Source organism: Musa acuminata, chromosome BXJ2-2 (genome assembly GCF_036884655.1).
Source record: "Musa acuminata AAA Group cultivar baxijiao chromosome BXJ2-2, Cavendish_Baxijiao_AAA, whole genome shotgun sequence".
In the NCBI taxonomy this organism is placed as follows: Eukaryota; Viridiplantae; Streptophyta; class Magnoliopsida; order Zingiberales; family Musaceae; genus Musa; species Musa acuminata.
Genome location: NC_088339.1, coordinates 18,842,356 through 18,861,133, shown reverse-complemented (window position 1 = coordinate 18,861,133; position 18,778 = coordinate 18,842,356). Strand labels below are relative to the sequence as shown.

Here is an 18,778-nt window from a genome sequence, read left to right as displayed (position 1 = left end):
CCAAACTAAGATGATTCCACATCATGTTATCTTCTTCGCATGGGGTTGCAGATCCACACAAGAACAGACCACACGAGAGAACAGTCCCATCTGCCTCAAACTGTGGCTATTTGTAGTGCTTTCCTTTCTTTCTATACATGAAGCTCCAAATGGAAGCACAAGTAGGCAAAATAGTGGTCCTGTAAGATGGAATGTGTAGCAGTAATGAGTGGAGGACAAAGAGAAGAATGATTTCTGGGCATCTTCGAACAACTCACTAAAATTGTATAAAGCTTTTTATCACTCTCTACTTCATGATCAAGAGTATTATCATCAGAGCTGCTAGTGGTGTAGAGAAAGTGTTTTGCATGAAAGAAAATTATCCTTGATCAGCTTATGAGTTGAATGTAATTAGACGTGAAACTAAAGAAATGCTGCTTTCCTGATCAATGAACAAGAATCATGCTTGAATGGCATAGAACAGTGTCACAATTCCAGTTCAGAGACAGAAAACTGTGAGTTCTACAGGACACAGATCAGTAGGGTCATCTAATAGTTTCATGTATAATTCAAGCTGACAACTTGGCTAGTGGAGATGTCATTGTTGTGTTGGCATGGGTGATGAACTGGCTTGAAAGCCCCCTCTCAGCTGCTGAGAGATGAGGTTTCTGCATTGCCATTGGAGAAGCAGATGATGGAATCTATGCATGTGAGTTATGGATAAGATAGAGGTTTTTTTTCTATGTCCATATTTATCTCCATATAAAGAGATTTTGTAGGGATTTTTTCTTTTATTTTTTGGCATGCACAGCTTAACCCATCAACCTTTTTTTTTTTCTTTTTTCTGGCAATATCTGAGAGCAACTTTTGGGTGCTGTGTGATTCTGGAAGTCCAGCTTTTTTCAGATTCTGCCAAAAATGAATCATCATTTTGTGCTTCTTCAATCTCTTGATTATGAAAATTCTTTATTGTAGAAATAGTCAATTAATCAATCAATAAAAAAAAAATAACATTATTTTTTTGGCACTTGCATGCATTATCTTACTCTTTACTTTACTTTTTTACATTTAATGTAAAAGAGTTCCTTCATCCAAGAAATGGATGATTTGATTCCAGTTAATATCTTAATTATATATATATATATATATATATGTGCAATTTTACATTTAATTTAATACTACTATAATTCTCACTTTATTTTTAGTTTAGATGAAGAAGCTGTGTATAGGATAAGAGAACCAATAGACTTTATATATTTTTAATTAATTAATTTTATTTTTAAAATAAATAAAAATTATTAAAATTAATTAATAATTACTAAATTTTATAAATAAAAAGAAAAATAATAATATTTAAATATAAATATATCTAAATAATAATAATAATAATAATAATAATAATAATAATAATTGTTAATATTATTTTATTTGATTTAATTGAATCAAATAAATCATATTTGACTTAATCAAGACTAAATCTAATCTGATTTGAATGTCTGGTCAACCCACCCCAACATTATTATTAACGTCATATTGACGGGTGGGTAGATTCATGGTAATAAAAAATACAGTTTAATTGACACATCTACCTCTCTCTCTCTCCGGACGCCCCCTCGCCCCCGAAGAGATTGAGCAGCCGCTACTGTTCCATTGGATCGATTCTGGGGTTTGAGATCTACATCGTGTGGACCCGTCCAGGTGATCCTTGTAATCCAACACTCGTCCCTATTCTTCGTCTTTCCCTGTTTTGGTTCTGGGTGATCCGCCCCCATTCTTTCTTCCGCGTATCTCTCGATACACGGTGGCAGAGAGGCGGAAGGGGGGTTCTGTCGGATCTTGTCTTGGTATTGTAATCTCTTTCCGGCATTTTTTCCTCTGTCGTTGTTCGGATCTCTGTTTCTTGTTTCTAATCTTCCGTTCATATTGTGATTGCAAGCAATAGTTAGTGGTTCAAAATTAGTTTTTTGTTAGGTAGGAGATCGTAACGCCTTTAATCTGTACGATAGAGATGGCAGACAAATCCCTTTTGCCAAAGTTGTACCCTTTTTGTGTTTCTTGAACCCCCTAAGTTTTCGTAAATTGAGGGGATCTAATTGCTGTTCTCTATTTCCAGTGAGTATAACTAGTGGTAGGTTAAGTTAATTCTTGTAATGATCTTGTAATGGTGGAAGCACACCATCTCATTCAGGGCATATTTTGAACCCATTATCTTTGAAGAGTCAGACTTCTGGAGTGAGTTAAATGTGACTGATATCAACAAGATCTTTAATTCTTCTTTGACTGTATTACATATGGATTCTACTATTATCAAAACGAGAAGCCAAGCCACCAAAAAGACATATGTTGGCATAAAAGGCTAAGTTTTCATACAGCTAATTCTATATAATAGGTTTTTTTTTTGGTTTACATATCTATCCTCTCAAAGTTTGGAAATAGCATCTTTCTCCTTGCAAATTTTGAAGTTATAGTTATATATATATATATATATATATATATATATATATATATATATATATATATATATATATATATATCCCTCAATTAACAAATATTTACATATATCCCTCAATTAACAAATATTTATAAAACTCAAGTTAATTACAATTAACTATGGTTACATTAGGTGGTTTGCGTTTAGAAATAGGCAAATAGATATAGTAGCCCTTACAATCATTATAAGTTTTATAGGATATTAATGTCATTTAGAACTTCAATTAATCATATAGATGAAGATTAACCACAATGACATCTATGTTTTCTGTTTTGGAAGGATATATGTATGGTAGACTCAAATTTAGAGGGATAAATAAGATAATAACGCCTTTTTTATTGTTGAACCTAAGGGATTGTTTACACAGTGGCTAAATTTATTGACAGAACATTGGATACACAGGTTGTCGACTAAAAATGCTTATATACTCATTGCAAAATAAGCAATCTTGAAGAAAGAATTACTTTGAATTAAATATGAGAATCCAAGTGTGATCAATTGATATACAATGTAATAGTTCTTGAAGCAATATCTGAATACCATATTTATGGAAGCCATGCTAATGAATTTAGCAACTAGTAGAAATGCAAATGTAACGTATTATTCACTAAATAACAACTTTTTAAGACACGGATGTTGTGTTCTCGCAGACAAGTAGGCTTTAAAAGTTGAAAAGTAACATAAATTTGAAAAGAGTTCTCGGTTCAAAAGAAAGGCTATACAAAAAGGGAAGTTCCAAGTTTAGTGTGATATCGAAAGTGTAAGAAAAGGGTAAAGAATCTGCTGGCAACAAAAAAAACATCTAATTCTTCTACCCAAGTGATCGAAAATGCTTCAAATGTTATGGTTTTAGGTATATTGTCTCAGATTGTCCAAATAGGAGGATTGCAATTTTGGTCGAAGATCATAATGATGGAGGAGAAGATGAAGCCGACGACGAACCAAAATATGATGAAGATGAGGAAGATGTTACTTATGCATACTATGGTTTGTCTATTGTATTGCAACATAGCTTACAAGTGTCTTATGTGGCCGATGATGAAATTTGGGTGCGAAAAAATATGTTTCACACTAAATGCACTTCTCTTGGCAAGGTGTGCTTGGTGATCATCAATAGTGGCAGCTTCGAGAACATGGTATCTTTAGAGATGGTGCAGAAGCTAAAGTTGGACACAATCCCTTATCCACATCCATACTAATTACTAATTATGTTGGTTGCAAAAAAGAAATGACATCAAGGTAACTAAAAGATGTTTAGTTTCATTTTCTATTGGCATGTATTATAAAGACGAAGTATGGTGTGATGTTGCTCGAATGGACGCTTATCATTTGCTGTTGGGAAAACCTTGGCATTATGATAGAAGGGTGTTGTATGACAGCTACAAACCTAATAAGGTAGCATACAGAATAAGTCCCAATGAGCATGAAGAACTTCAAAGGCAAGTTGATGAATTGGTGAAAAAGAGATTGATTCGGGAGAGCATGAGTCCTTGTGCAGTCCTAGCCTTGTTGGTGCCTAAGAAGGATGGATCTTGGAGAATATGTGCAGATAGTCACACCATCAACAAAATTACAGTAGACTATTGTTTTCCTATTCCAAGGTTAGATGATTTACTTGATCAATTGTGTGGTGCTTATATTTTCTCTAAAATTGATTTGAGGTGTGACTATTACGAAATAAGAATGAGGCCTAGAGATGAGTGGAAAACAATATTTAAAACTAGAGAATGCTTATATGAATGGTTGGTTATGTCATTTGGGCTATCTAATGCTCCTAGCACTTTCATGACATTTATGAATCACATACTTAAGCCATACATCGGAATATTTGTTGTAGTTTACTTTGACGATATATTGGTGTACATCAAGAGCAAAGAGGAGCATATGAATCATCTGAAAGAGATCTTTCTTATTTTGAGGCAGCAAATGTTATATGCTAATATAAAGAAGTATGATTTCTTTACTTATAATGTTGTGTTTTTGGGGTATATTGTTTCAAAAGATGAAACCATGATGGATCAAAGTAAGGTAGAAGCTATTCTCAATTGGCCAACACATGCTTCATTGCATGATGTGAGGAGTTTCCATGGCTTAACTTCCTTTTACAGAAGATTCATCAAGGGTTTCAGCTCTATTGTTGCTCCAATCAATGAATGCTTGGAATGTGATAAACTCAAATGGACTAATGAGGCTAATGATGCTTTTGATCTTTTAAAAAGAAAGGCGACCGAAGCTCCTATCTTAGTTCTACCAAATTTTGACAATGTGTTCAAGGTTGAATGTGACACCTCTAATGTGGGAATTGGTGCTGTTTTGAGTCAAGACGGAAAGCCCATTACAATTTTTTAGTGAAAAGCTAAATGATACGAGAAAGAAATATTCTACATATGATAAGGAGTTTTATACCATTTATCGAGCTTTATCTCATTGGAGTCAATATCTTCTTGCCAAGTCATTTGTCCTATATTCTGATCATGAGGCATTAAAGTTCATTAATCACCACCACAAGTTAAACAAGAGGTATGCAGCTTGGGTGGAGTTTTTGTAATTTTATAACTTTACAATCAAGCACAAATCTAGTGTTCAAAATGTAGTTGCTGACGCATTGAGCAGAAAACATTATTTATTATCAACAATGGAAGTCAAAGTGGTTGGATTCGAAATATTCAAAGATCTCTTGTTATGAGTATGATGTGGATTTCGGCTCAATATGGTAGAATTGCAAATCATGTTCCTTTCAATAATTTTTTATCTTTGATGGTTTACTTTTTCGAGCTAATGCTTTATATGTTCCATCTTATTCTTTGAGACAAGTAATTATAGTTGAAGCTCATGGTGGTGTTTTGGGTGGACATTTCGGTAGAGACACTAGCTCTTGTTCAATCAAACTTCTATTGGCCTAAGATGTTTAGAGATATAGAGAGATATGTCAAGCAATACCGAGTGTGTCATTTGACAAAAATAAGAAGTCAAAATTCTCGATTATACACTCCATTACCTGTGCCAAATGCTCAATGGGAGGATATGAGTCTTGATTTTATTTTGGGACTGCTAAGAACTCAAAGGAACAAGGATTTTATCATGGTTGTTGTTGATAGATTTTCAAAAATGTCTCACTTTGTTCCCTGCAATAAATCGAATGATGCATCTCATATTGCTGATTTGTATTTTAAGGAGATTGTTAAATTGCGTAATATTCCAAAAACTATGGTGTTTGATCAAGATTTAAAATTTCTTAATCATTTTTTAAGAACTCTTTGGAGAAAGTTGGGTACTTCTTTGAATTTCAGCAACTCGCATCATCCACAAACAGATGGGCAAACTGAGGTAATGAACAAAAGCTTGGGAAATTTACTTAGAAGCTATGTTGGCAAGAATATTAAGCAATGAGATCTTATTCTTCCACAAATTGAGTTTTTCTACAATCGTTCTATGCATCATAGTATGGGTAAGAATCCTTTCGAGGTTATTTATAGTGTTAATCCTATTGGTCATTTGGACTTCGTCCCTTATTCGATAACTAAGCAATTTAATAGAGATACTAACAAAAGAGTAAAGCAGATAAAGAAACTACACGAGAGTGTTAAATCAAATATAAAAAAGCAAAATGAGAGGTACATGGAAGCTGCCAACAAACACAAAAAACATATGGAGTTTAGTATTGGAGATTTGGTTTGGATTCATATAAGGAATGAGAGGTTTCTACCAGGTAAGTTTGGAAAATTGAAACCAAAGACTGATAGTTCATTCAAAGTGCTTAAGAGAATTGGTAAAAATGTTTATAAGATCGAGCTACCTGAAGATTACGGAGTGTCTCCAACATTTAATGTTGCTGATTTAAGTCATTTTCACAATCATGTTGACAAAACAAATAAGGACTTGAGGACAAATCTTTTTCAACCATGAGAGATTGACACGGGAGTGTCTAATTTGCTACAATTTGTTTATATGAACCTTATTGATGATATATTATTTTTTTTCAGCCAATAATATTGTCTTATAATCTTCAACTTAGCCCACTCAAATATGACAGCTTATCAGCATATTCTCTACACAAAGTCAAAGATGTTTAAAGGTGCTTTTCTTCATGACTAAGGAATGCATTAAAGGGGTTGGTGAGAAGCTATAAAACACTTAATTTCAAAATTCCCTAAGAAAGATTGTTTTATACAATAGTACTTATTTTAGTGTTTAGGACTTAGAAAGGACTTTAGAAATTGATGATATTTTGACATAGGCTCTCTTGTAGTACTCCCTTAAACTCTGTATCTTTTGGATGCGTCATTGAGTGGTGAATCTTTTGTTTTTCAGTTCTGTATCATTATTTATAATCCTTAGAGTAGTGAACTTTCTGTATCCCTTTGTTATTTTTACTTATGGTAAGCTATTTTTCGATCTTATTTAAGTTTTAGTGTAAATTTATATATTTTCTATTCAAAACACTCATTCCACCGAATAGAACTGTAATCTGAAATACTCATTCCAACAAATATAGTTAAATTATCGATTTTCTGTTAAAATTAGTATCAGACTTTTAAGTTCATTAGTAGGAATTGTTGGTTTGTCTAATTTACATACGTATGGAGATTTTATAATCTGATTTTGTACCGATCAATAGCTTGACATTTGACTAAAATGAGAGGTGATTGTGAAGTGCACAAAATGAGACGTATACACATATATTGATGGTTCCGAAATGACTTCTTTATAAATATAAAGATAAGACTATATATTAATTCTCCCCAAATCTCACATTGGTAAAATCCCCATTACTAAGTTCATCTTTTTTATTGATGGGTTTTTGCATTGGTTCTTATTGCTGCGATGGTTTTTTTTTTAAGGTTATAGTTAGTATTTTACTATTGACCTAAATATTTTTTATTGGATTAAAATAATTTATATACAACCTGTTTCTTGCAGAGAAACAAGGGATAGATAGGTTGGTTTGTTAGTGCTCATTTGCCTGCATGAGTTGTATATGTATTCTATTGATCTAGTAATTATTTTATATTTTTTAATTGATAATCACACAAAACACTACACCATCCTCTTTATATTTTACCACAATATTTTCATCAATCTTTTTGATTAAAATTTTCTATCTCATAAAATCCTAATTATTCTTATTAGATTAACGTTTTATGAGTTCTTTGCAACTTGAGGTTTGTTAGGATGGTAAGGTTTTATTTTTTTGTGTCATAAGTTGATTATGAATTCAAAGTATATAAAGGATCGGACATCTATGAATTAAAATTTATTTGTTTTATAAATATGACGATGGGAGTTAAGTTTCATCGTCGAGAGGAAAATAATCTAGATCACTGGCTAAGACCCCTAAATGATCGCTTAGTGATAAAAAAAAAGTAAAGCTGTAAAGATAACATGAAGGTTTGCCTAAAAAATAATTGTCCTTAAGAGAGTACGCAATAGTTTACTGATAGAACGCTGTAGCACCAAAGATGAACAAGATTACTTTAAAATCTTGATGATAGAGATAAGAAAAAATATTTTGAGAATATATTGGACGAAAATAAGAAATAATATTAGTATTAAGATTTTGGCGATGGAGATAAAGAAAAATATCCTATATACCTTAAAGTTTTGATTTATATCTTTTATTTGATTATTTTATATAATTAAGAATTTAAATTTTTCACCCAGAAATGATTATTGATTTCTTAGGCTTATATCTTATTGTTTATCTTTATATTACTCTTTTGGTATGAACATCTTATATATATATATATATATATATATATATTCCTGCGCTTACATCATAATCATGTGGTGCACTAAAAATCATGGACTTTTACGTGCAGATTCAAACAAATGAAAATGGCTGTTCCTCTCGCCAGTCTGTGGGATTGCACCGAGGAAAAGTGATCCAAGCACAGAGAGAGAGAGAGAGAGAGAGAGAGAGAGAGAGAGCGATGCAGTCCCCCACCTACCGACGCTCGCAAAAAGGGGGAGGAGCTCACGCGAGCCCACTGCACATGTCAAAAGTAGCTTCTTCGTCTTCGGCTCCTTTTCACAGTGGCTGGACTTACTACGCTGCAGCAGCGTCGACAGGTGGTCGGCTCTTTTTTGCTTTCCAACCGATGCCTGCCATCTTCTCGGCAAACATCGCAGTTGCCTATGCGTTGGGCGTCGCTGAAATGACGACTCCGCTCTCGTTGGTCATTCCACACTCGTCTCTATCATTCTTATTCTTGTGTTCGTGGAAGAAGCTTAATCCTACCCCGATCACCATGCTTCCATCTGTGAACGTTATTACTATGCGAAGCTTGGAATATTCGTAGATATGGGGATGCAGGATTGTGTTTGTGGGGGTGGGGGGGGGAAGAGGACCTTTGTATTAAGAACATAATCTAAAAATATTTAGTTAACCATTTGTCTATATTCAAAAGTCTCGAGATATATAAATTATTTATAATCAAATTTATTTTCTTCTTCTTCGAGCATACATATAGATCTCTTGAATTCATAATTCTCCAACTAATTTTTTCCTTCGAGAAACTATTTTCAGGTATGAATATAAAAATACCTGTGAATCCCAAAACCCAAAAAGATTCTCAGACTTTTGAGGGTAATTATGGTTCGAAGATTGTGAGGGGAGAGGAGACAATTCTGTGTGGAAAACCACTGTGGTCAGCGGGATCAAACTCACCTTCTTTTGGTTGTGTTATTGTTAGTGGAGATGGATCCGAAAGGCGTGTGTTGCAGGAATCAGATGTTCGAATGGAAGAACTCCGTGTTCCCATGGAAGGCGATCCACCTACCGACATCTACACGTAATTGGAATCGATCAGATTGCACCCATCCTTGCTAGTTTCCATGGCCTCTAACAGGAGGGATTCATCGATTGATGCAACACATTCATCGCGGAGTTAAAAGCCCTCCGTTTCCTGCATCTCCTTCCGTGAATCTTGAGCGAACACTTAAGCTTCAGTTTCACAAACAGCAGCAGTCACGATGACACGCTGCGCCAACATGACATGACGCACACCGACATACAGAGTAAAGAGCGAATAAGAAGACGACGACAGCTACAAAACATATGGACTCTCTCGGACCGCGATGCTTGATTCCCCACAAGAGCACCTCAGTGCTGAGGCGATTCCTAAGGCTCCATGGCGCCCGGGAAATGCTGCAGCAGCTCCATGTAGTAGCCTCCTCGACATGCTGCTCGAGCGAAGAGAGAGGGACCCATGGCGGCCAGTTAGGGAGGATAGGAGATATCGGAAGCTCTCTTTATAGCAGCAGGCGATGTTGCTGTGTGGTTTTTTGATAGGGTGTGTCGGAAGCACTCGCATGCACAGTGGGAGATGGAGATTCCGCTCTTCTCTAACTCCGCATGGCATGCAGAGTCGTGGCTTTGCGGTACAACACAGTCATGTGTGCTGAAAAGATAAAAGAAGAGGAAGAAGAAGAAGAAGAAGAAGAGGAGGTGAATGGGATCAAAGAAAAGATATGACACCCCCACCCCTCGGAAAGGTCCTTTTGGGTTGACCATGCCACCATGCTCGCTCATCGGCTTGGCTTCCAAAAAGCTAAAAGCTTCAACAACACATGATGCTTGCGATTCAAGCGACCTTCTAGTATCATTCATTTCGATATATGCATAGAGGTTTGAGTCTTAAAAATATGGAAATAATATCAAGTTTTTCTTTATTAACAAAGATGTTCAGATTTTTCATGTTTCTTTTATAAGGATATAAGAGAAGAAAACTCATCATGTTTGGTACTATAACTAAGCTAGTTGGTCATCAAATCCAATTCAACACCTAAATTAAGATTAATCGGATGATCAGAGTAGAAAACCCAATCAATTATGGACTATTTGAATCTTCAAAAAATAACCTTGAAAATTTATTTATTATCAAAACATTAGGGTTTTTCTAAAATTATTCAAGTATTTCTTATTATAAATATGGAAGAGAAAGGAAATCTATCATGCTCTCTCCCTATCTTTCTCTTATTCTCTATATTATAAAAATTATTTTTATTATTGTTTATGCACATGTGGTGTGTTTTGTTTCCATGACTCATGCAAATCAAGGCCCCAAGATGTTACCAAAATGCATCACAGCACAGATATAATCCATAGGTTGAGAGTAGATATGAGGCATTGACAAGAACAAGCAAGACCAGGATTTGATACTGTTCTGACATCAAATGGCAAGCACCAACAATAGATGAACAGAAAACCAATCCAACGTGTTATTTATTGAGGAAGTTTGCACAGAATGTAAAGTTATTACATGGGGAAAATAAAATAAATACAATGGAAATATAGGCCAAAACCAAAGTGTTTGTTGCATGGTAGCAGAAGTATTATGAGCACTTCAGTGTGCATGTACACAAGGGCAGGAAATCTTACAAAGGGCTTAGCTCTCCAAAAGAAGATATCGATATGCAGAATTAATGCACTCTGGATCTATACACGGTTCCAGATGTTTTGTATCGACGGTATGGCATGTACTTCCTTGAAATGTAGGCTCACAAAATCTAGGAAGTTTATATGAATTAACATGAATCACAAGGTTTATACATGCAAGATCATGACTCAAGCACTAATTCAGGGTATCCATAAATAGGGGGAAAATCTGGAGAAGCTGTCGACGAAAGGTCAACCGGAAGGAAAGACTATAGTTTCACCAAGCACAAAAAGCACAAGAGTCAGCTCAAAGGAGAAGAGTGTATTGAGCAATGCTCGATCAACTGTCCATCCAAAAATTGTAATGCCTCCGGGGTTTGATTGTAGATACATGACTGCACAAACAGTAACAAAGAACATAAGGATGCAACAAAAGAGAGAGGGAAATTCAATTTGTAAAAGTGACATAATCAACAGGCATATGATGACATGTTATGGGGGAAAAAAAATATCTATGCATGGGGGAGACCTTTGAGGTAGCTGAGACACGCACACGAAAACAAATTATATCTCAAAGGTGATAAAAATGGTTCTGCCAATAAAAAAAAAGAGCTCCTTGGTATATTCTTCACTTGCCATATTGAATTGTGGCTGAATATTCAACAATCTCAATTGCATTAGCTAGTTGAAACAATATGATAGACATTATTGATGTGAATCCTTATCAGCATCCAACCATAGATGATCCTGATCGTAAATCGTTTTTTTCAAATAAAATACTTAATCGATAAACCAAAAGACCTGATGAAGTATATGAAAAACTCACTTGCAAAGAGAAGAAAGACAGAAAAGAAAATCTTTTATGTTTGGAAACATCAGGGTATATGTCTGGAAATTCTAACCAGTGAGATTAAGCACATAATCTGAATGCATCTTATTTGAGCAGCTACAGCAAAATTCCAATGGTGTTCCTAAATCAAAACTGAGGAATATGCAGCACTTGTCAAGTTCTAATATATGCATGTCAACATCCACAGACCAAATCTTGATGCCTCACTTCTTATAACTGATGGATAAGCTAATTCCATTTTTGAGAAAAATTCATTGCCTGAGGATTAATCAACTAATGCATCTTCCTCTTGCAATACATCCCCTCTTTTCTAAAAATGGTTTTATTTTCAAGCACCATACAATTATTTCCACTGATTCTGGTGGCTTGTTCCAGAATTATAAGATCTTTAAATAAGTATCGAAGGAAGATATCAACTAGGTTGTATATTGTGGTAAAAATATCCTGTAAAATCCACAGCAATCTTATTTGAGAATGCTACACTTATGCAAATACACAACAAGTTTACTTGAGTTCTTCCAATTTCATCACTGAAAGGATGAAGATATAGTGCTTTATTATTCAAACCAGATGTACATATGATTTAATGTATTTTCATTTACATAATCTCTGCAAGATTGAAATATCTGCAACTGACATGAACAATTTGAACATTGAAACAACTATGTCGTACCCAGGACCAAGTTGTTTTACTGTATACATGTTTGGCTACTTCACTTAAAAGGTTTACAATAATCTGCAACAAACATAAAGAGGCTAAAAGCATGCTTATACTCTTAACTAAACCTTATTATGTTAGATCATTACTGCTTCAACTTTATATGTTAGTTATAGAGCATGAGCTTCCAACCAGGATATGTGAAACAAGACCAACTTAATCCAGAAGAAACCTCATAAAGCACAGGATCGACAAAGGTCAACTTTACTCACCAAGGGCTTGCCGCTTGTGATATGAGGACACAAAGGAAGATAACTGAGCATTATTGTGCAATGCCATATTCTCCAATGACTCCGAATCACTTTCTGAATAATCCATCAACGATGAACTTGCTGGAATAGCTTCCAAATTCCACGAGCTATTTGTAGATTGCATTTGAGGGTCGGCAGGACAGCATGCTACATATGCATGCCATCTACTGGCTAATGATGCAACACCTTGAGCCCTATGAGAAATTTTGGAAGCAGCATTTAAACAAAGAACTACAGCAATAACTTGGACAACCGATGACACCTGCATGCATGACAAATGAGAATTAAACTTTGTATCCTACAGATATTTTACAGAAAACATCTAGAACTTGTATATTTAACAGAAGGGACAGAGGTCACATCAACACTTACAGCTATATCACCAGCATTAGCGAAATTGATCTTTCCATTGTATCCAGTGGTCTGAAAAAGGGTGACAAACTGACTCGCTGTGACAAACAAGAAAAGCAAAAGGAGAAATATGCGAAACCTATGGCTGATTTTGGAAAGATAATAACGCAAGCGTACATGTTCCTCCAAACATATCAAAGCATCCACATCTCTTTCCAAAAGTTTACCATAGTCTTCAAAGTGAATAACTTGCAAATTACACACTAGATTGAACAACATACAAGCTGATAAAAGAATTATTGTCAAGTAAACCCATGACATGGTTGAAGCTAAGAAAACCACTATGGATCTCCATCTTGACTCATGGAAGATGTATATAAAGCGAACAATTTCACGAGCAGTCTTCACAATAAAGCAAGGCAATATCCACCAAAGAAGCAAACGGAAGAACTCCTGTCATTTGATGCGCAATAAATTCTCAGTGTAAGCCTAATAAAGTATTACTGCACAGCTTGAACATAAGATCGAGCCTGAGTTGTAACACGATCAGTTAAATGCTTATTCTAATCAAAGAAACATGAGAGACAATGTGCCATAAAAGATATTAGATACATCTGATAATTAATGATCTCAAAATAAAACAATTAACTAGAATCTGTTGGTAACATCTGAAACGGTGAATGTACTTTTAACATTTACTTCAACTTTCCCTACTAATGGCTTCTAAATTATTTTTAGTTTAAAAAATTATAAGTAAATTATTGTGTCAATAAAAACAGGTACAAAAAGCAACATTAAAATATCAATTAGATCAACACTGTCTCCAGATAATTGAATGGAATATTGGCACTGATGTCACAAACGGTCGTCGCGCACCCGCAACAACTCCGTTCAACGAATCGTTCGTCGCTCTCGTCTACATGTACAGCTGCTTGGCAACATGTTTTGGCTTGATTTTATGTTCTTTTGCTTGTAAAAATGTAAGTTTGAACAAGTTGCAGCACTATAGTGCGACCGCTCATCGAACCGAGCAAAACAGCCCAAAATGGCTCCGTTTTCACGTGCCACGGGCTGTTTTCTGCAGCCCGCTGCTGCAGTCAAAACGTCAGTCATCTCAGCCCCTTGGAACCACCCGGGTGGCACCATAGGGGATGGGGCTTCGGTATAGTGTCGGGCGTTGAACAATCTTTCGCAAGTTCGCACGTTACCTTGACGGGAACTTATTGTCGCGCCCGGCACCCGATGAGCAAATGTTTGTGGACTTGCAGCTGTTCGTTCAACCTTCTAAAGTCCTTGTTTTCCTCCTCTCCCTCTTTTCTCTTGTGCACGCAAGGTACTCGCTGAATTGCTTGTAAAGCTTCCCCTTTTCGCGAGATGTCGGGACTTGTCCGTTGCTTGTTCTTCGAACTAACCAACTTTCTCTTTTACAGGTCCTTCGGGACCTGCGAGAGGTTGCAAGTGGGCTGATCTTTGTGGACGCATATCGCAAGGGCTAAGCATGACTTAGGCAACGCAAGCTAAGTTCGCGTCTTTGCTACAATGGTGCCACGTGACTTAGGCAACGCAAGCTATGTTCGCGTCTTTGCCGCAAGGGTGCCTCACGAGTTAGGCAATTCTAGCTAAGTCCGTGACATTGTGGTATCAGAGCGAGCAAGCACTTCGAGCAAGCAGCGAAGGAACTTCGCAACTTCGCCATGGCAAAGCATCGTGGTAAATCAAGCAAGACGGGGCAAGCTGGACCCTTGCTCCAAGCAGCCGCAAGTGGGCTACAAGTGCACACTCGCTCTCATGCTGTTGGAGCCACTTAGGAGGAGCGCGACAGCGAACATGATGAGCGAGAAGTTGGCTGCTCTCCGCGAACTTAGCTTGTGTTGCCTAAGTCGCGCTTCGCCCTTGCAATTTGCGCCAGGTTGCAAGTGGGTTGATCTTTGCGGACGCAAATCGCAAGGGCGAAGTGCGACTTAGGCAACACAAGCTAAGTTCGCGTCTTTGCCGCAAGGGTGCCTCGCGACTTAGGCAACGCAAGCTAAGTTCACGTCTTTGCCGCAATGGTACCTCACGACTTAGGCAATTCCAGCTAAGTCCGTGACAAAAGGGAATAGGGTTTATGTTCCTCGAGTGGACAATATGAGGCGTGAACTCTTAAGAGAGTGTCACGATTCCGTTTGGATTGGACACCCAAGCATTCACAGAACCTTGGCTCTCGTGGAGGGGGTCTTCTATTGGCCGAAGATGGGGACTGATGTTGAGGAATATGTTCGAACGTGCCACACTTGCTAGCAAAACAAGGTGGAGCAACGAAAGCCGGTGGGACTTTTGGAGTCGTTGCCCATATCAAAAAGGTTGTGGGAGAGCATTTCCTTGGACTTCATATCAAGCTTGCCCGTAGTAGGGAGACTCGGATCGATACTCGTGGTGGTTGATCGATTCTCAAAGTATGCAACTTTTATTGCTGCTCCCCTACACTATTCGGCAGAGGAGGCGGCCAAGCTGATGATGAATGATGTGGTGAAGTATTGGGGAGTCCCGCACAATATCATCAGTGATCGAGACGCTCGGTTCCTGGGACGATTTTGGACCAAGCTATTCAAATTGTTGGGGTCCAAGTTATACTTCTCCACAAGCCTCCACCCCCAAACGGATGGCCAAATCGAAAGAATAAACTCGCTCCTAGAGCAATATCTTTGGCACTACGTGAGTGTCAACCAACGAGATTGGGTGAAGTTATTGGACATTGCCCAATTCTCCTACAACTTGCAGTGGAGCTCTGTGTCCAACAAGAGCCCCTTCTAGATCATTATAGGACAACAACCGTCAACTCCTCACACCATGGCAATCAAGTATACTGGGAGTAGTCCGTCAGCCAACCACTTTGCAAAGGAGTGGCACCGAAATGCAGATATTGCGCGGGCTTACTTGGAGAAGGCGGCAAAAAGGATGAAGAAGTGGGCAGACTTGGGAAGGCGACCGCAAGAGTTCAAGGTCGGTGATTTGGTGTTGGTAAAGCTCTAATCAGCATCACTTCAATTCTTTATGAACAAAGTACATAAAGGATTGGTGCACAAGTATGAAGGGCTCTTCCCAATTATCAGTAGGGTGGGCAACGTCTCCTACAAGTTGTAGCTGTCAGCGTGGTTCAAAATTCACAATTTTCTTTACGCCAGCAACCTAAAAGCCTATCACTCGGATCCGCAAGATGCTTCCCAAAGTGTTCCAACTTGGCTACCACCCACCAGAGTCTCCTACGAGAAGCGAGTTGAAATCATTTTAGCGGATCGCAAGATAAAGCTACCCATTGGAGTTGAGCAGACCGAGTACTTGGTGAAGTGACGAAAGCTTCCCCGAACCGAAGCCAATTGGGAGCCCGAAGATGCTCTACGACATGAAGAAATAATTATCAACAACTACCAACAAGCGTCGACAAGGGCGTCGACAGTTTAAGTGGGGGAGAATGCAACGAACGGTCATCGCACACCCGCAACAACTTTGTTTAACAAACCGTTCATCACTCTCGTCTACATGTATAGCTGCTTGGCAGCATGTTTTGGCTTGGTTTTATGTTCTTTTGTTTGTAAAAATGTAAGTTCAAACAAGTTGCAGCGCTACAGTGCGACCGCTCACCAAACCGAGCAAAATAGCCCAAAATGGCTCAGTTTTCGCATGCCACAGGCTGTTTTCTATATCCCGATGCTGCAGCCAAAACCTCAATCATCTCAACCCCTTGGAACCACCCGGGTGGCACCATAGGGGATGGGGCTTCGGTATAGTGTCGGGCGTTGAACAATCTTTCGCAAGTTCATACGTTACCTTGACGGGAACTTGTTGTCACGCCCGGCACCCGGTGAGCAGTTGTTTGTGGACTTGCAACTGTTCGTTCAACCTTCTAAAGTCCTTGTTTTCCTCCTCTCTCTCTTTTATCTTGTGCACGCAAGGTGCTCGCTAAATTTCTTGTAAAGCTTTCCCTTTTCGTGAGACGTCGGGACTTGTCCGTCGCTCGTTCTTCGAACTAATCAACTTACTCTTTTATAGGTCCTTCAGGACCTGCGAGAGGTTGCAAGTGGGCTGATCTTTGCAGACACATATCGCAAAGGCGAAGCGCAACTTAGGCAATGCAAGATAAGTTCGCGTCTTTGCCGCAAGGGTGCCTCACGACTTAAGTAATTCCAACTAAGTCCGTGACACTGACTACAAGTAATAGGAAAGAGCTCTGTTTCAGAAGACATACATTATCTCACAAATGATTATCTAATTCAGAAATCACTCCATCATTATAAGCACAAAAGGAAGAGATACGTTTACAGCCCACAACTTCTCGAATTACGTCTTGCAAAGGTTGTTCTTTATTTGGAGGTTAAAATAAACATATATCCTATCTGTTGAAGTAAAAATATTTTGTTGTACATAGAAAAACTTCTAAGCCGGTAGAAATATGCAGAAAGAAGCATCAGAATGCTTTTCCATAAATTATAGAAGCTTTTATGATATATCAGGCACATGAAGTTGGCTTTATCTGGAGAATTAATGGATCTTTATTTCTCAACCTAATATACGTTATAAAACTTATTATGAAGGGAGTAACTCCTGCTAATGCCTTCAAATAGAAAATTATAACCGCATGATTTAGTGACAGATTCCGTCCAATCGATGATAAATATAGCCATATAGGACCATGAGCATTGCACAATCGATAAATGTCGTAGCCAAAATAGAAAGAAGAGACGAGATGACTAATTCAAGAGCAAACGGGAGATTTTTGTACTCCCAACAGACCTGGATCTTGCAGACATACTCTTGCTGCAGCCTGTCGACTTGGCCATGGTGCTGATCCACGAACAGGAACCTCCGGACCCCGTACTTGAGGAGGTTCCGCGACACGGCAGCGAGCGACACGGCCGCCAGCGACGCCTCGGACACGAGCACACAGAGCTCGAACTGCTGTACCTCGTACTCGTCGCCGCGGGACTGAGAACACCGGGAGAGGCAGATGGCGGCGGAGGGGACGGCGACCCCGAGGAGAAGGAAGGCGGCGCAGGAGGCGGCGAGGCGGGCTCGGGAGGGGGAGTCGGGGAAGCCGAGCAGGGCGAGGAAGAGCTCGAGGCGGTTGAGGGCGACGTCCAGGTTCTTCTCGCCGTCAGAATCGCCCTCATCGTCCGTCACCAGCGGCGCCTTGGTCTCGGCCTCCATGGATGGCGGGATCGCGAGTGAGGGAGAAGCTAATCAACAGCGAAAACCGCCAACGGAGGTGCGGGGATTGTGGCGTTCTATGGCCATTGTTTCGAGGTCGCCGTGTCGACCCAATTGGTGGGTCCTCCTGTGGGCCCGGTGCCACCGGCCATGTTGGACAGCTGGGGCAAACGTGATGAGGTGTCGCACACAGTTGTCTGTGATCAGACAAAGGTCGTTATAGAGAATATATTTTTATATAATAAAAATAAATAACATATATATATATATATATATATATATAACATTAGCAGCAAAAATAATCCACTTATTGACGTAACGAAATAGTTGGACGCCTTGACATCTTAGCAAGACGTAAAAATCAATTATTTCTATTTTTTTATTAATGTGGATATGTAGGAAGTTTAATTTTCTCAAATAAAATATAAAACTATGATATCTTATTGGCAAACTCCCCAAATAAAACTTTTAATTAAAAAATATTCTCACGGAACTCCTCTTCTTGCGTGGAAAAGATCATTTCACTTTTGTCTCCATCAAACTCGTCATAGTTTGTCTCTATCCTACACCATCACCC

General features: G+C 38.1%; 1 protein-coding gene across 1 annotated transcript; it reads right to left on the bottom strand.

Moving 5' to 3' along the window:
- Positions 1-10,666: 10,666 nt before the first annotated feature.
- LOC135605209 (uncharacterized) lies at positions 10,667-18,267 on the bottom strand. The gene is made up of 4 exons (XM_065095013.1): positions 17,788-18,267; positions 13,039-13,470; positions 12,628-12,928; positions 10,667-11,242 (listed from the first exon to the last, which is right to left on the bottom strand). Exons 1-4 carry the CDS (start codon positions 18,199-18,201, stop codon positions 11,100-11,102), a joined length of 1,290 nt encoding a protein of 429 aa, XP_064951085.1. The 5' UTR covers positions 18,202-18,267; the 3' UTR covers positions 10,667-11,099.
- Positions 18,268-18,778: the final 511 nt, after the last annotated feature.

Bases quoted from the DNA above. Each gene is read 5' to 3' on its own strand.
- LOC135605209 (XM_065095013.1), bottom strand. From the start codon at position 18,201: ATGGAGGCCGAGACCAAGGCGCCGCTGGTGACGGACGATGAGGGCGAT. The intron at 12,929-13,038 runs GTAAGTGTTGAT...TCATGCATGCAG, and splicing joins CTAATGCTGGTGATATAGCT to GTGTCATCGGTTGTCCAAGT. The intron at 11,243-12,627 runs GTGAGTAAAGTT...CTGTTTGTGCAG, and splicing joins TCACAAGCGGCAAGCCCTTG to TCATGTATCTACAATCAAAC.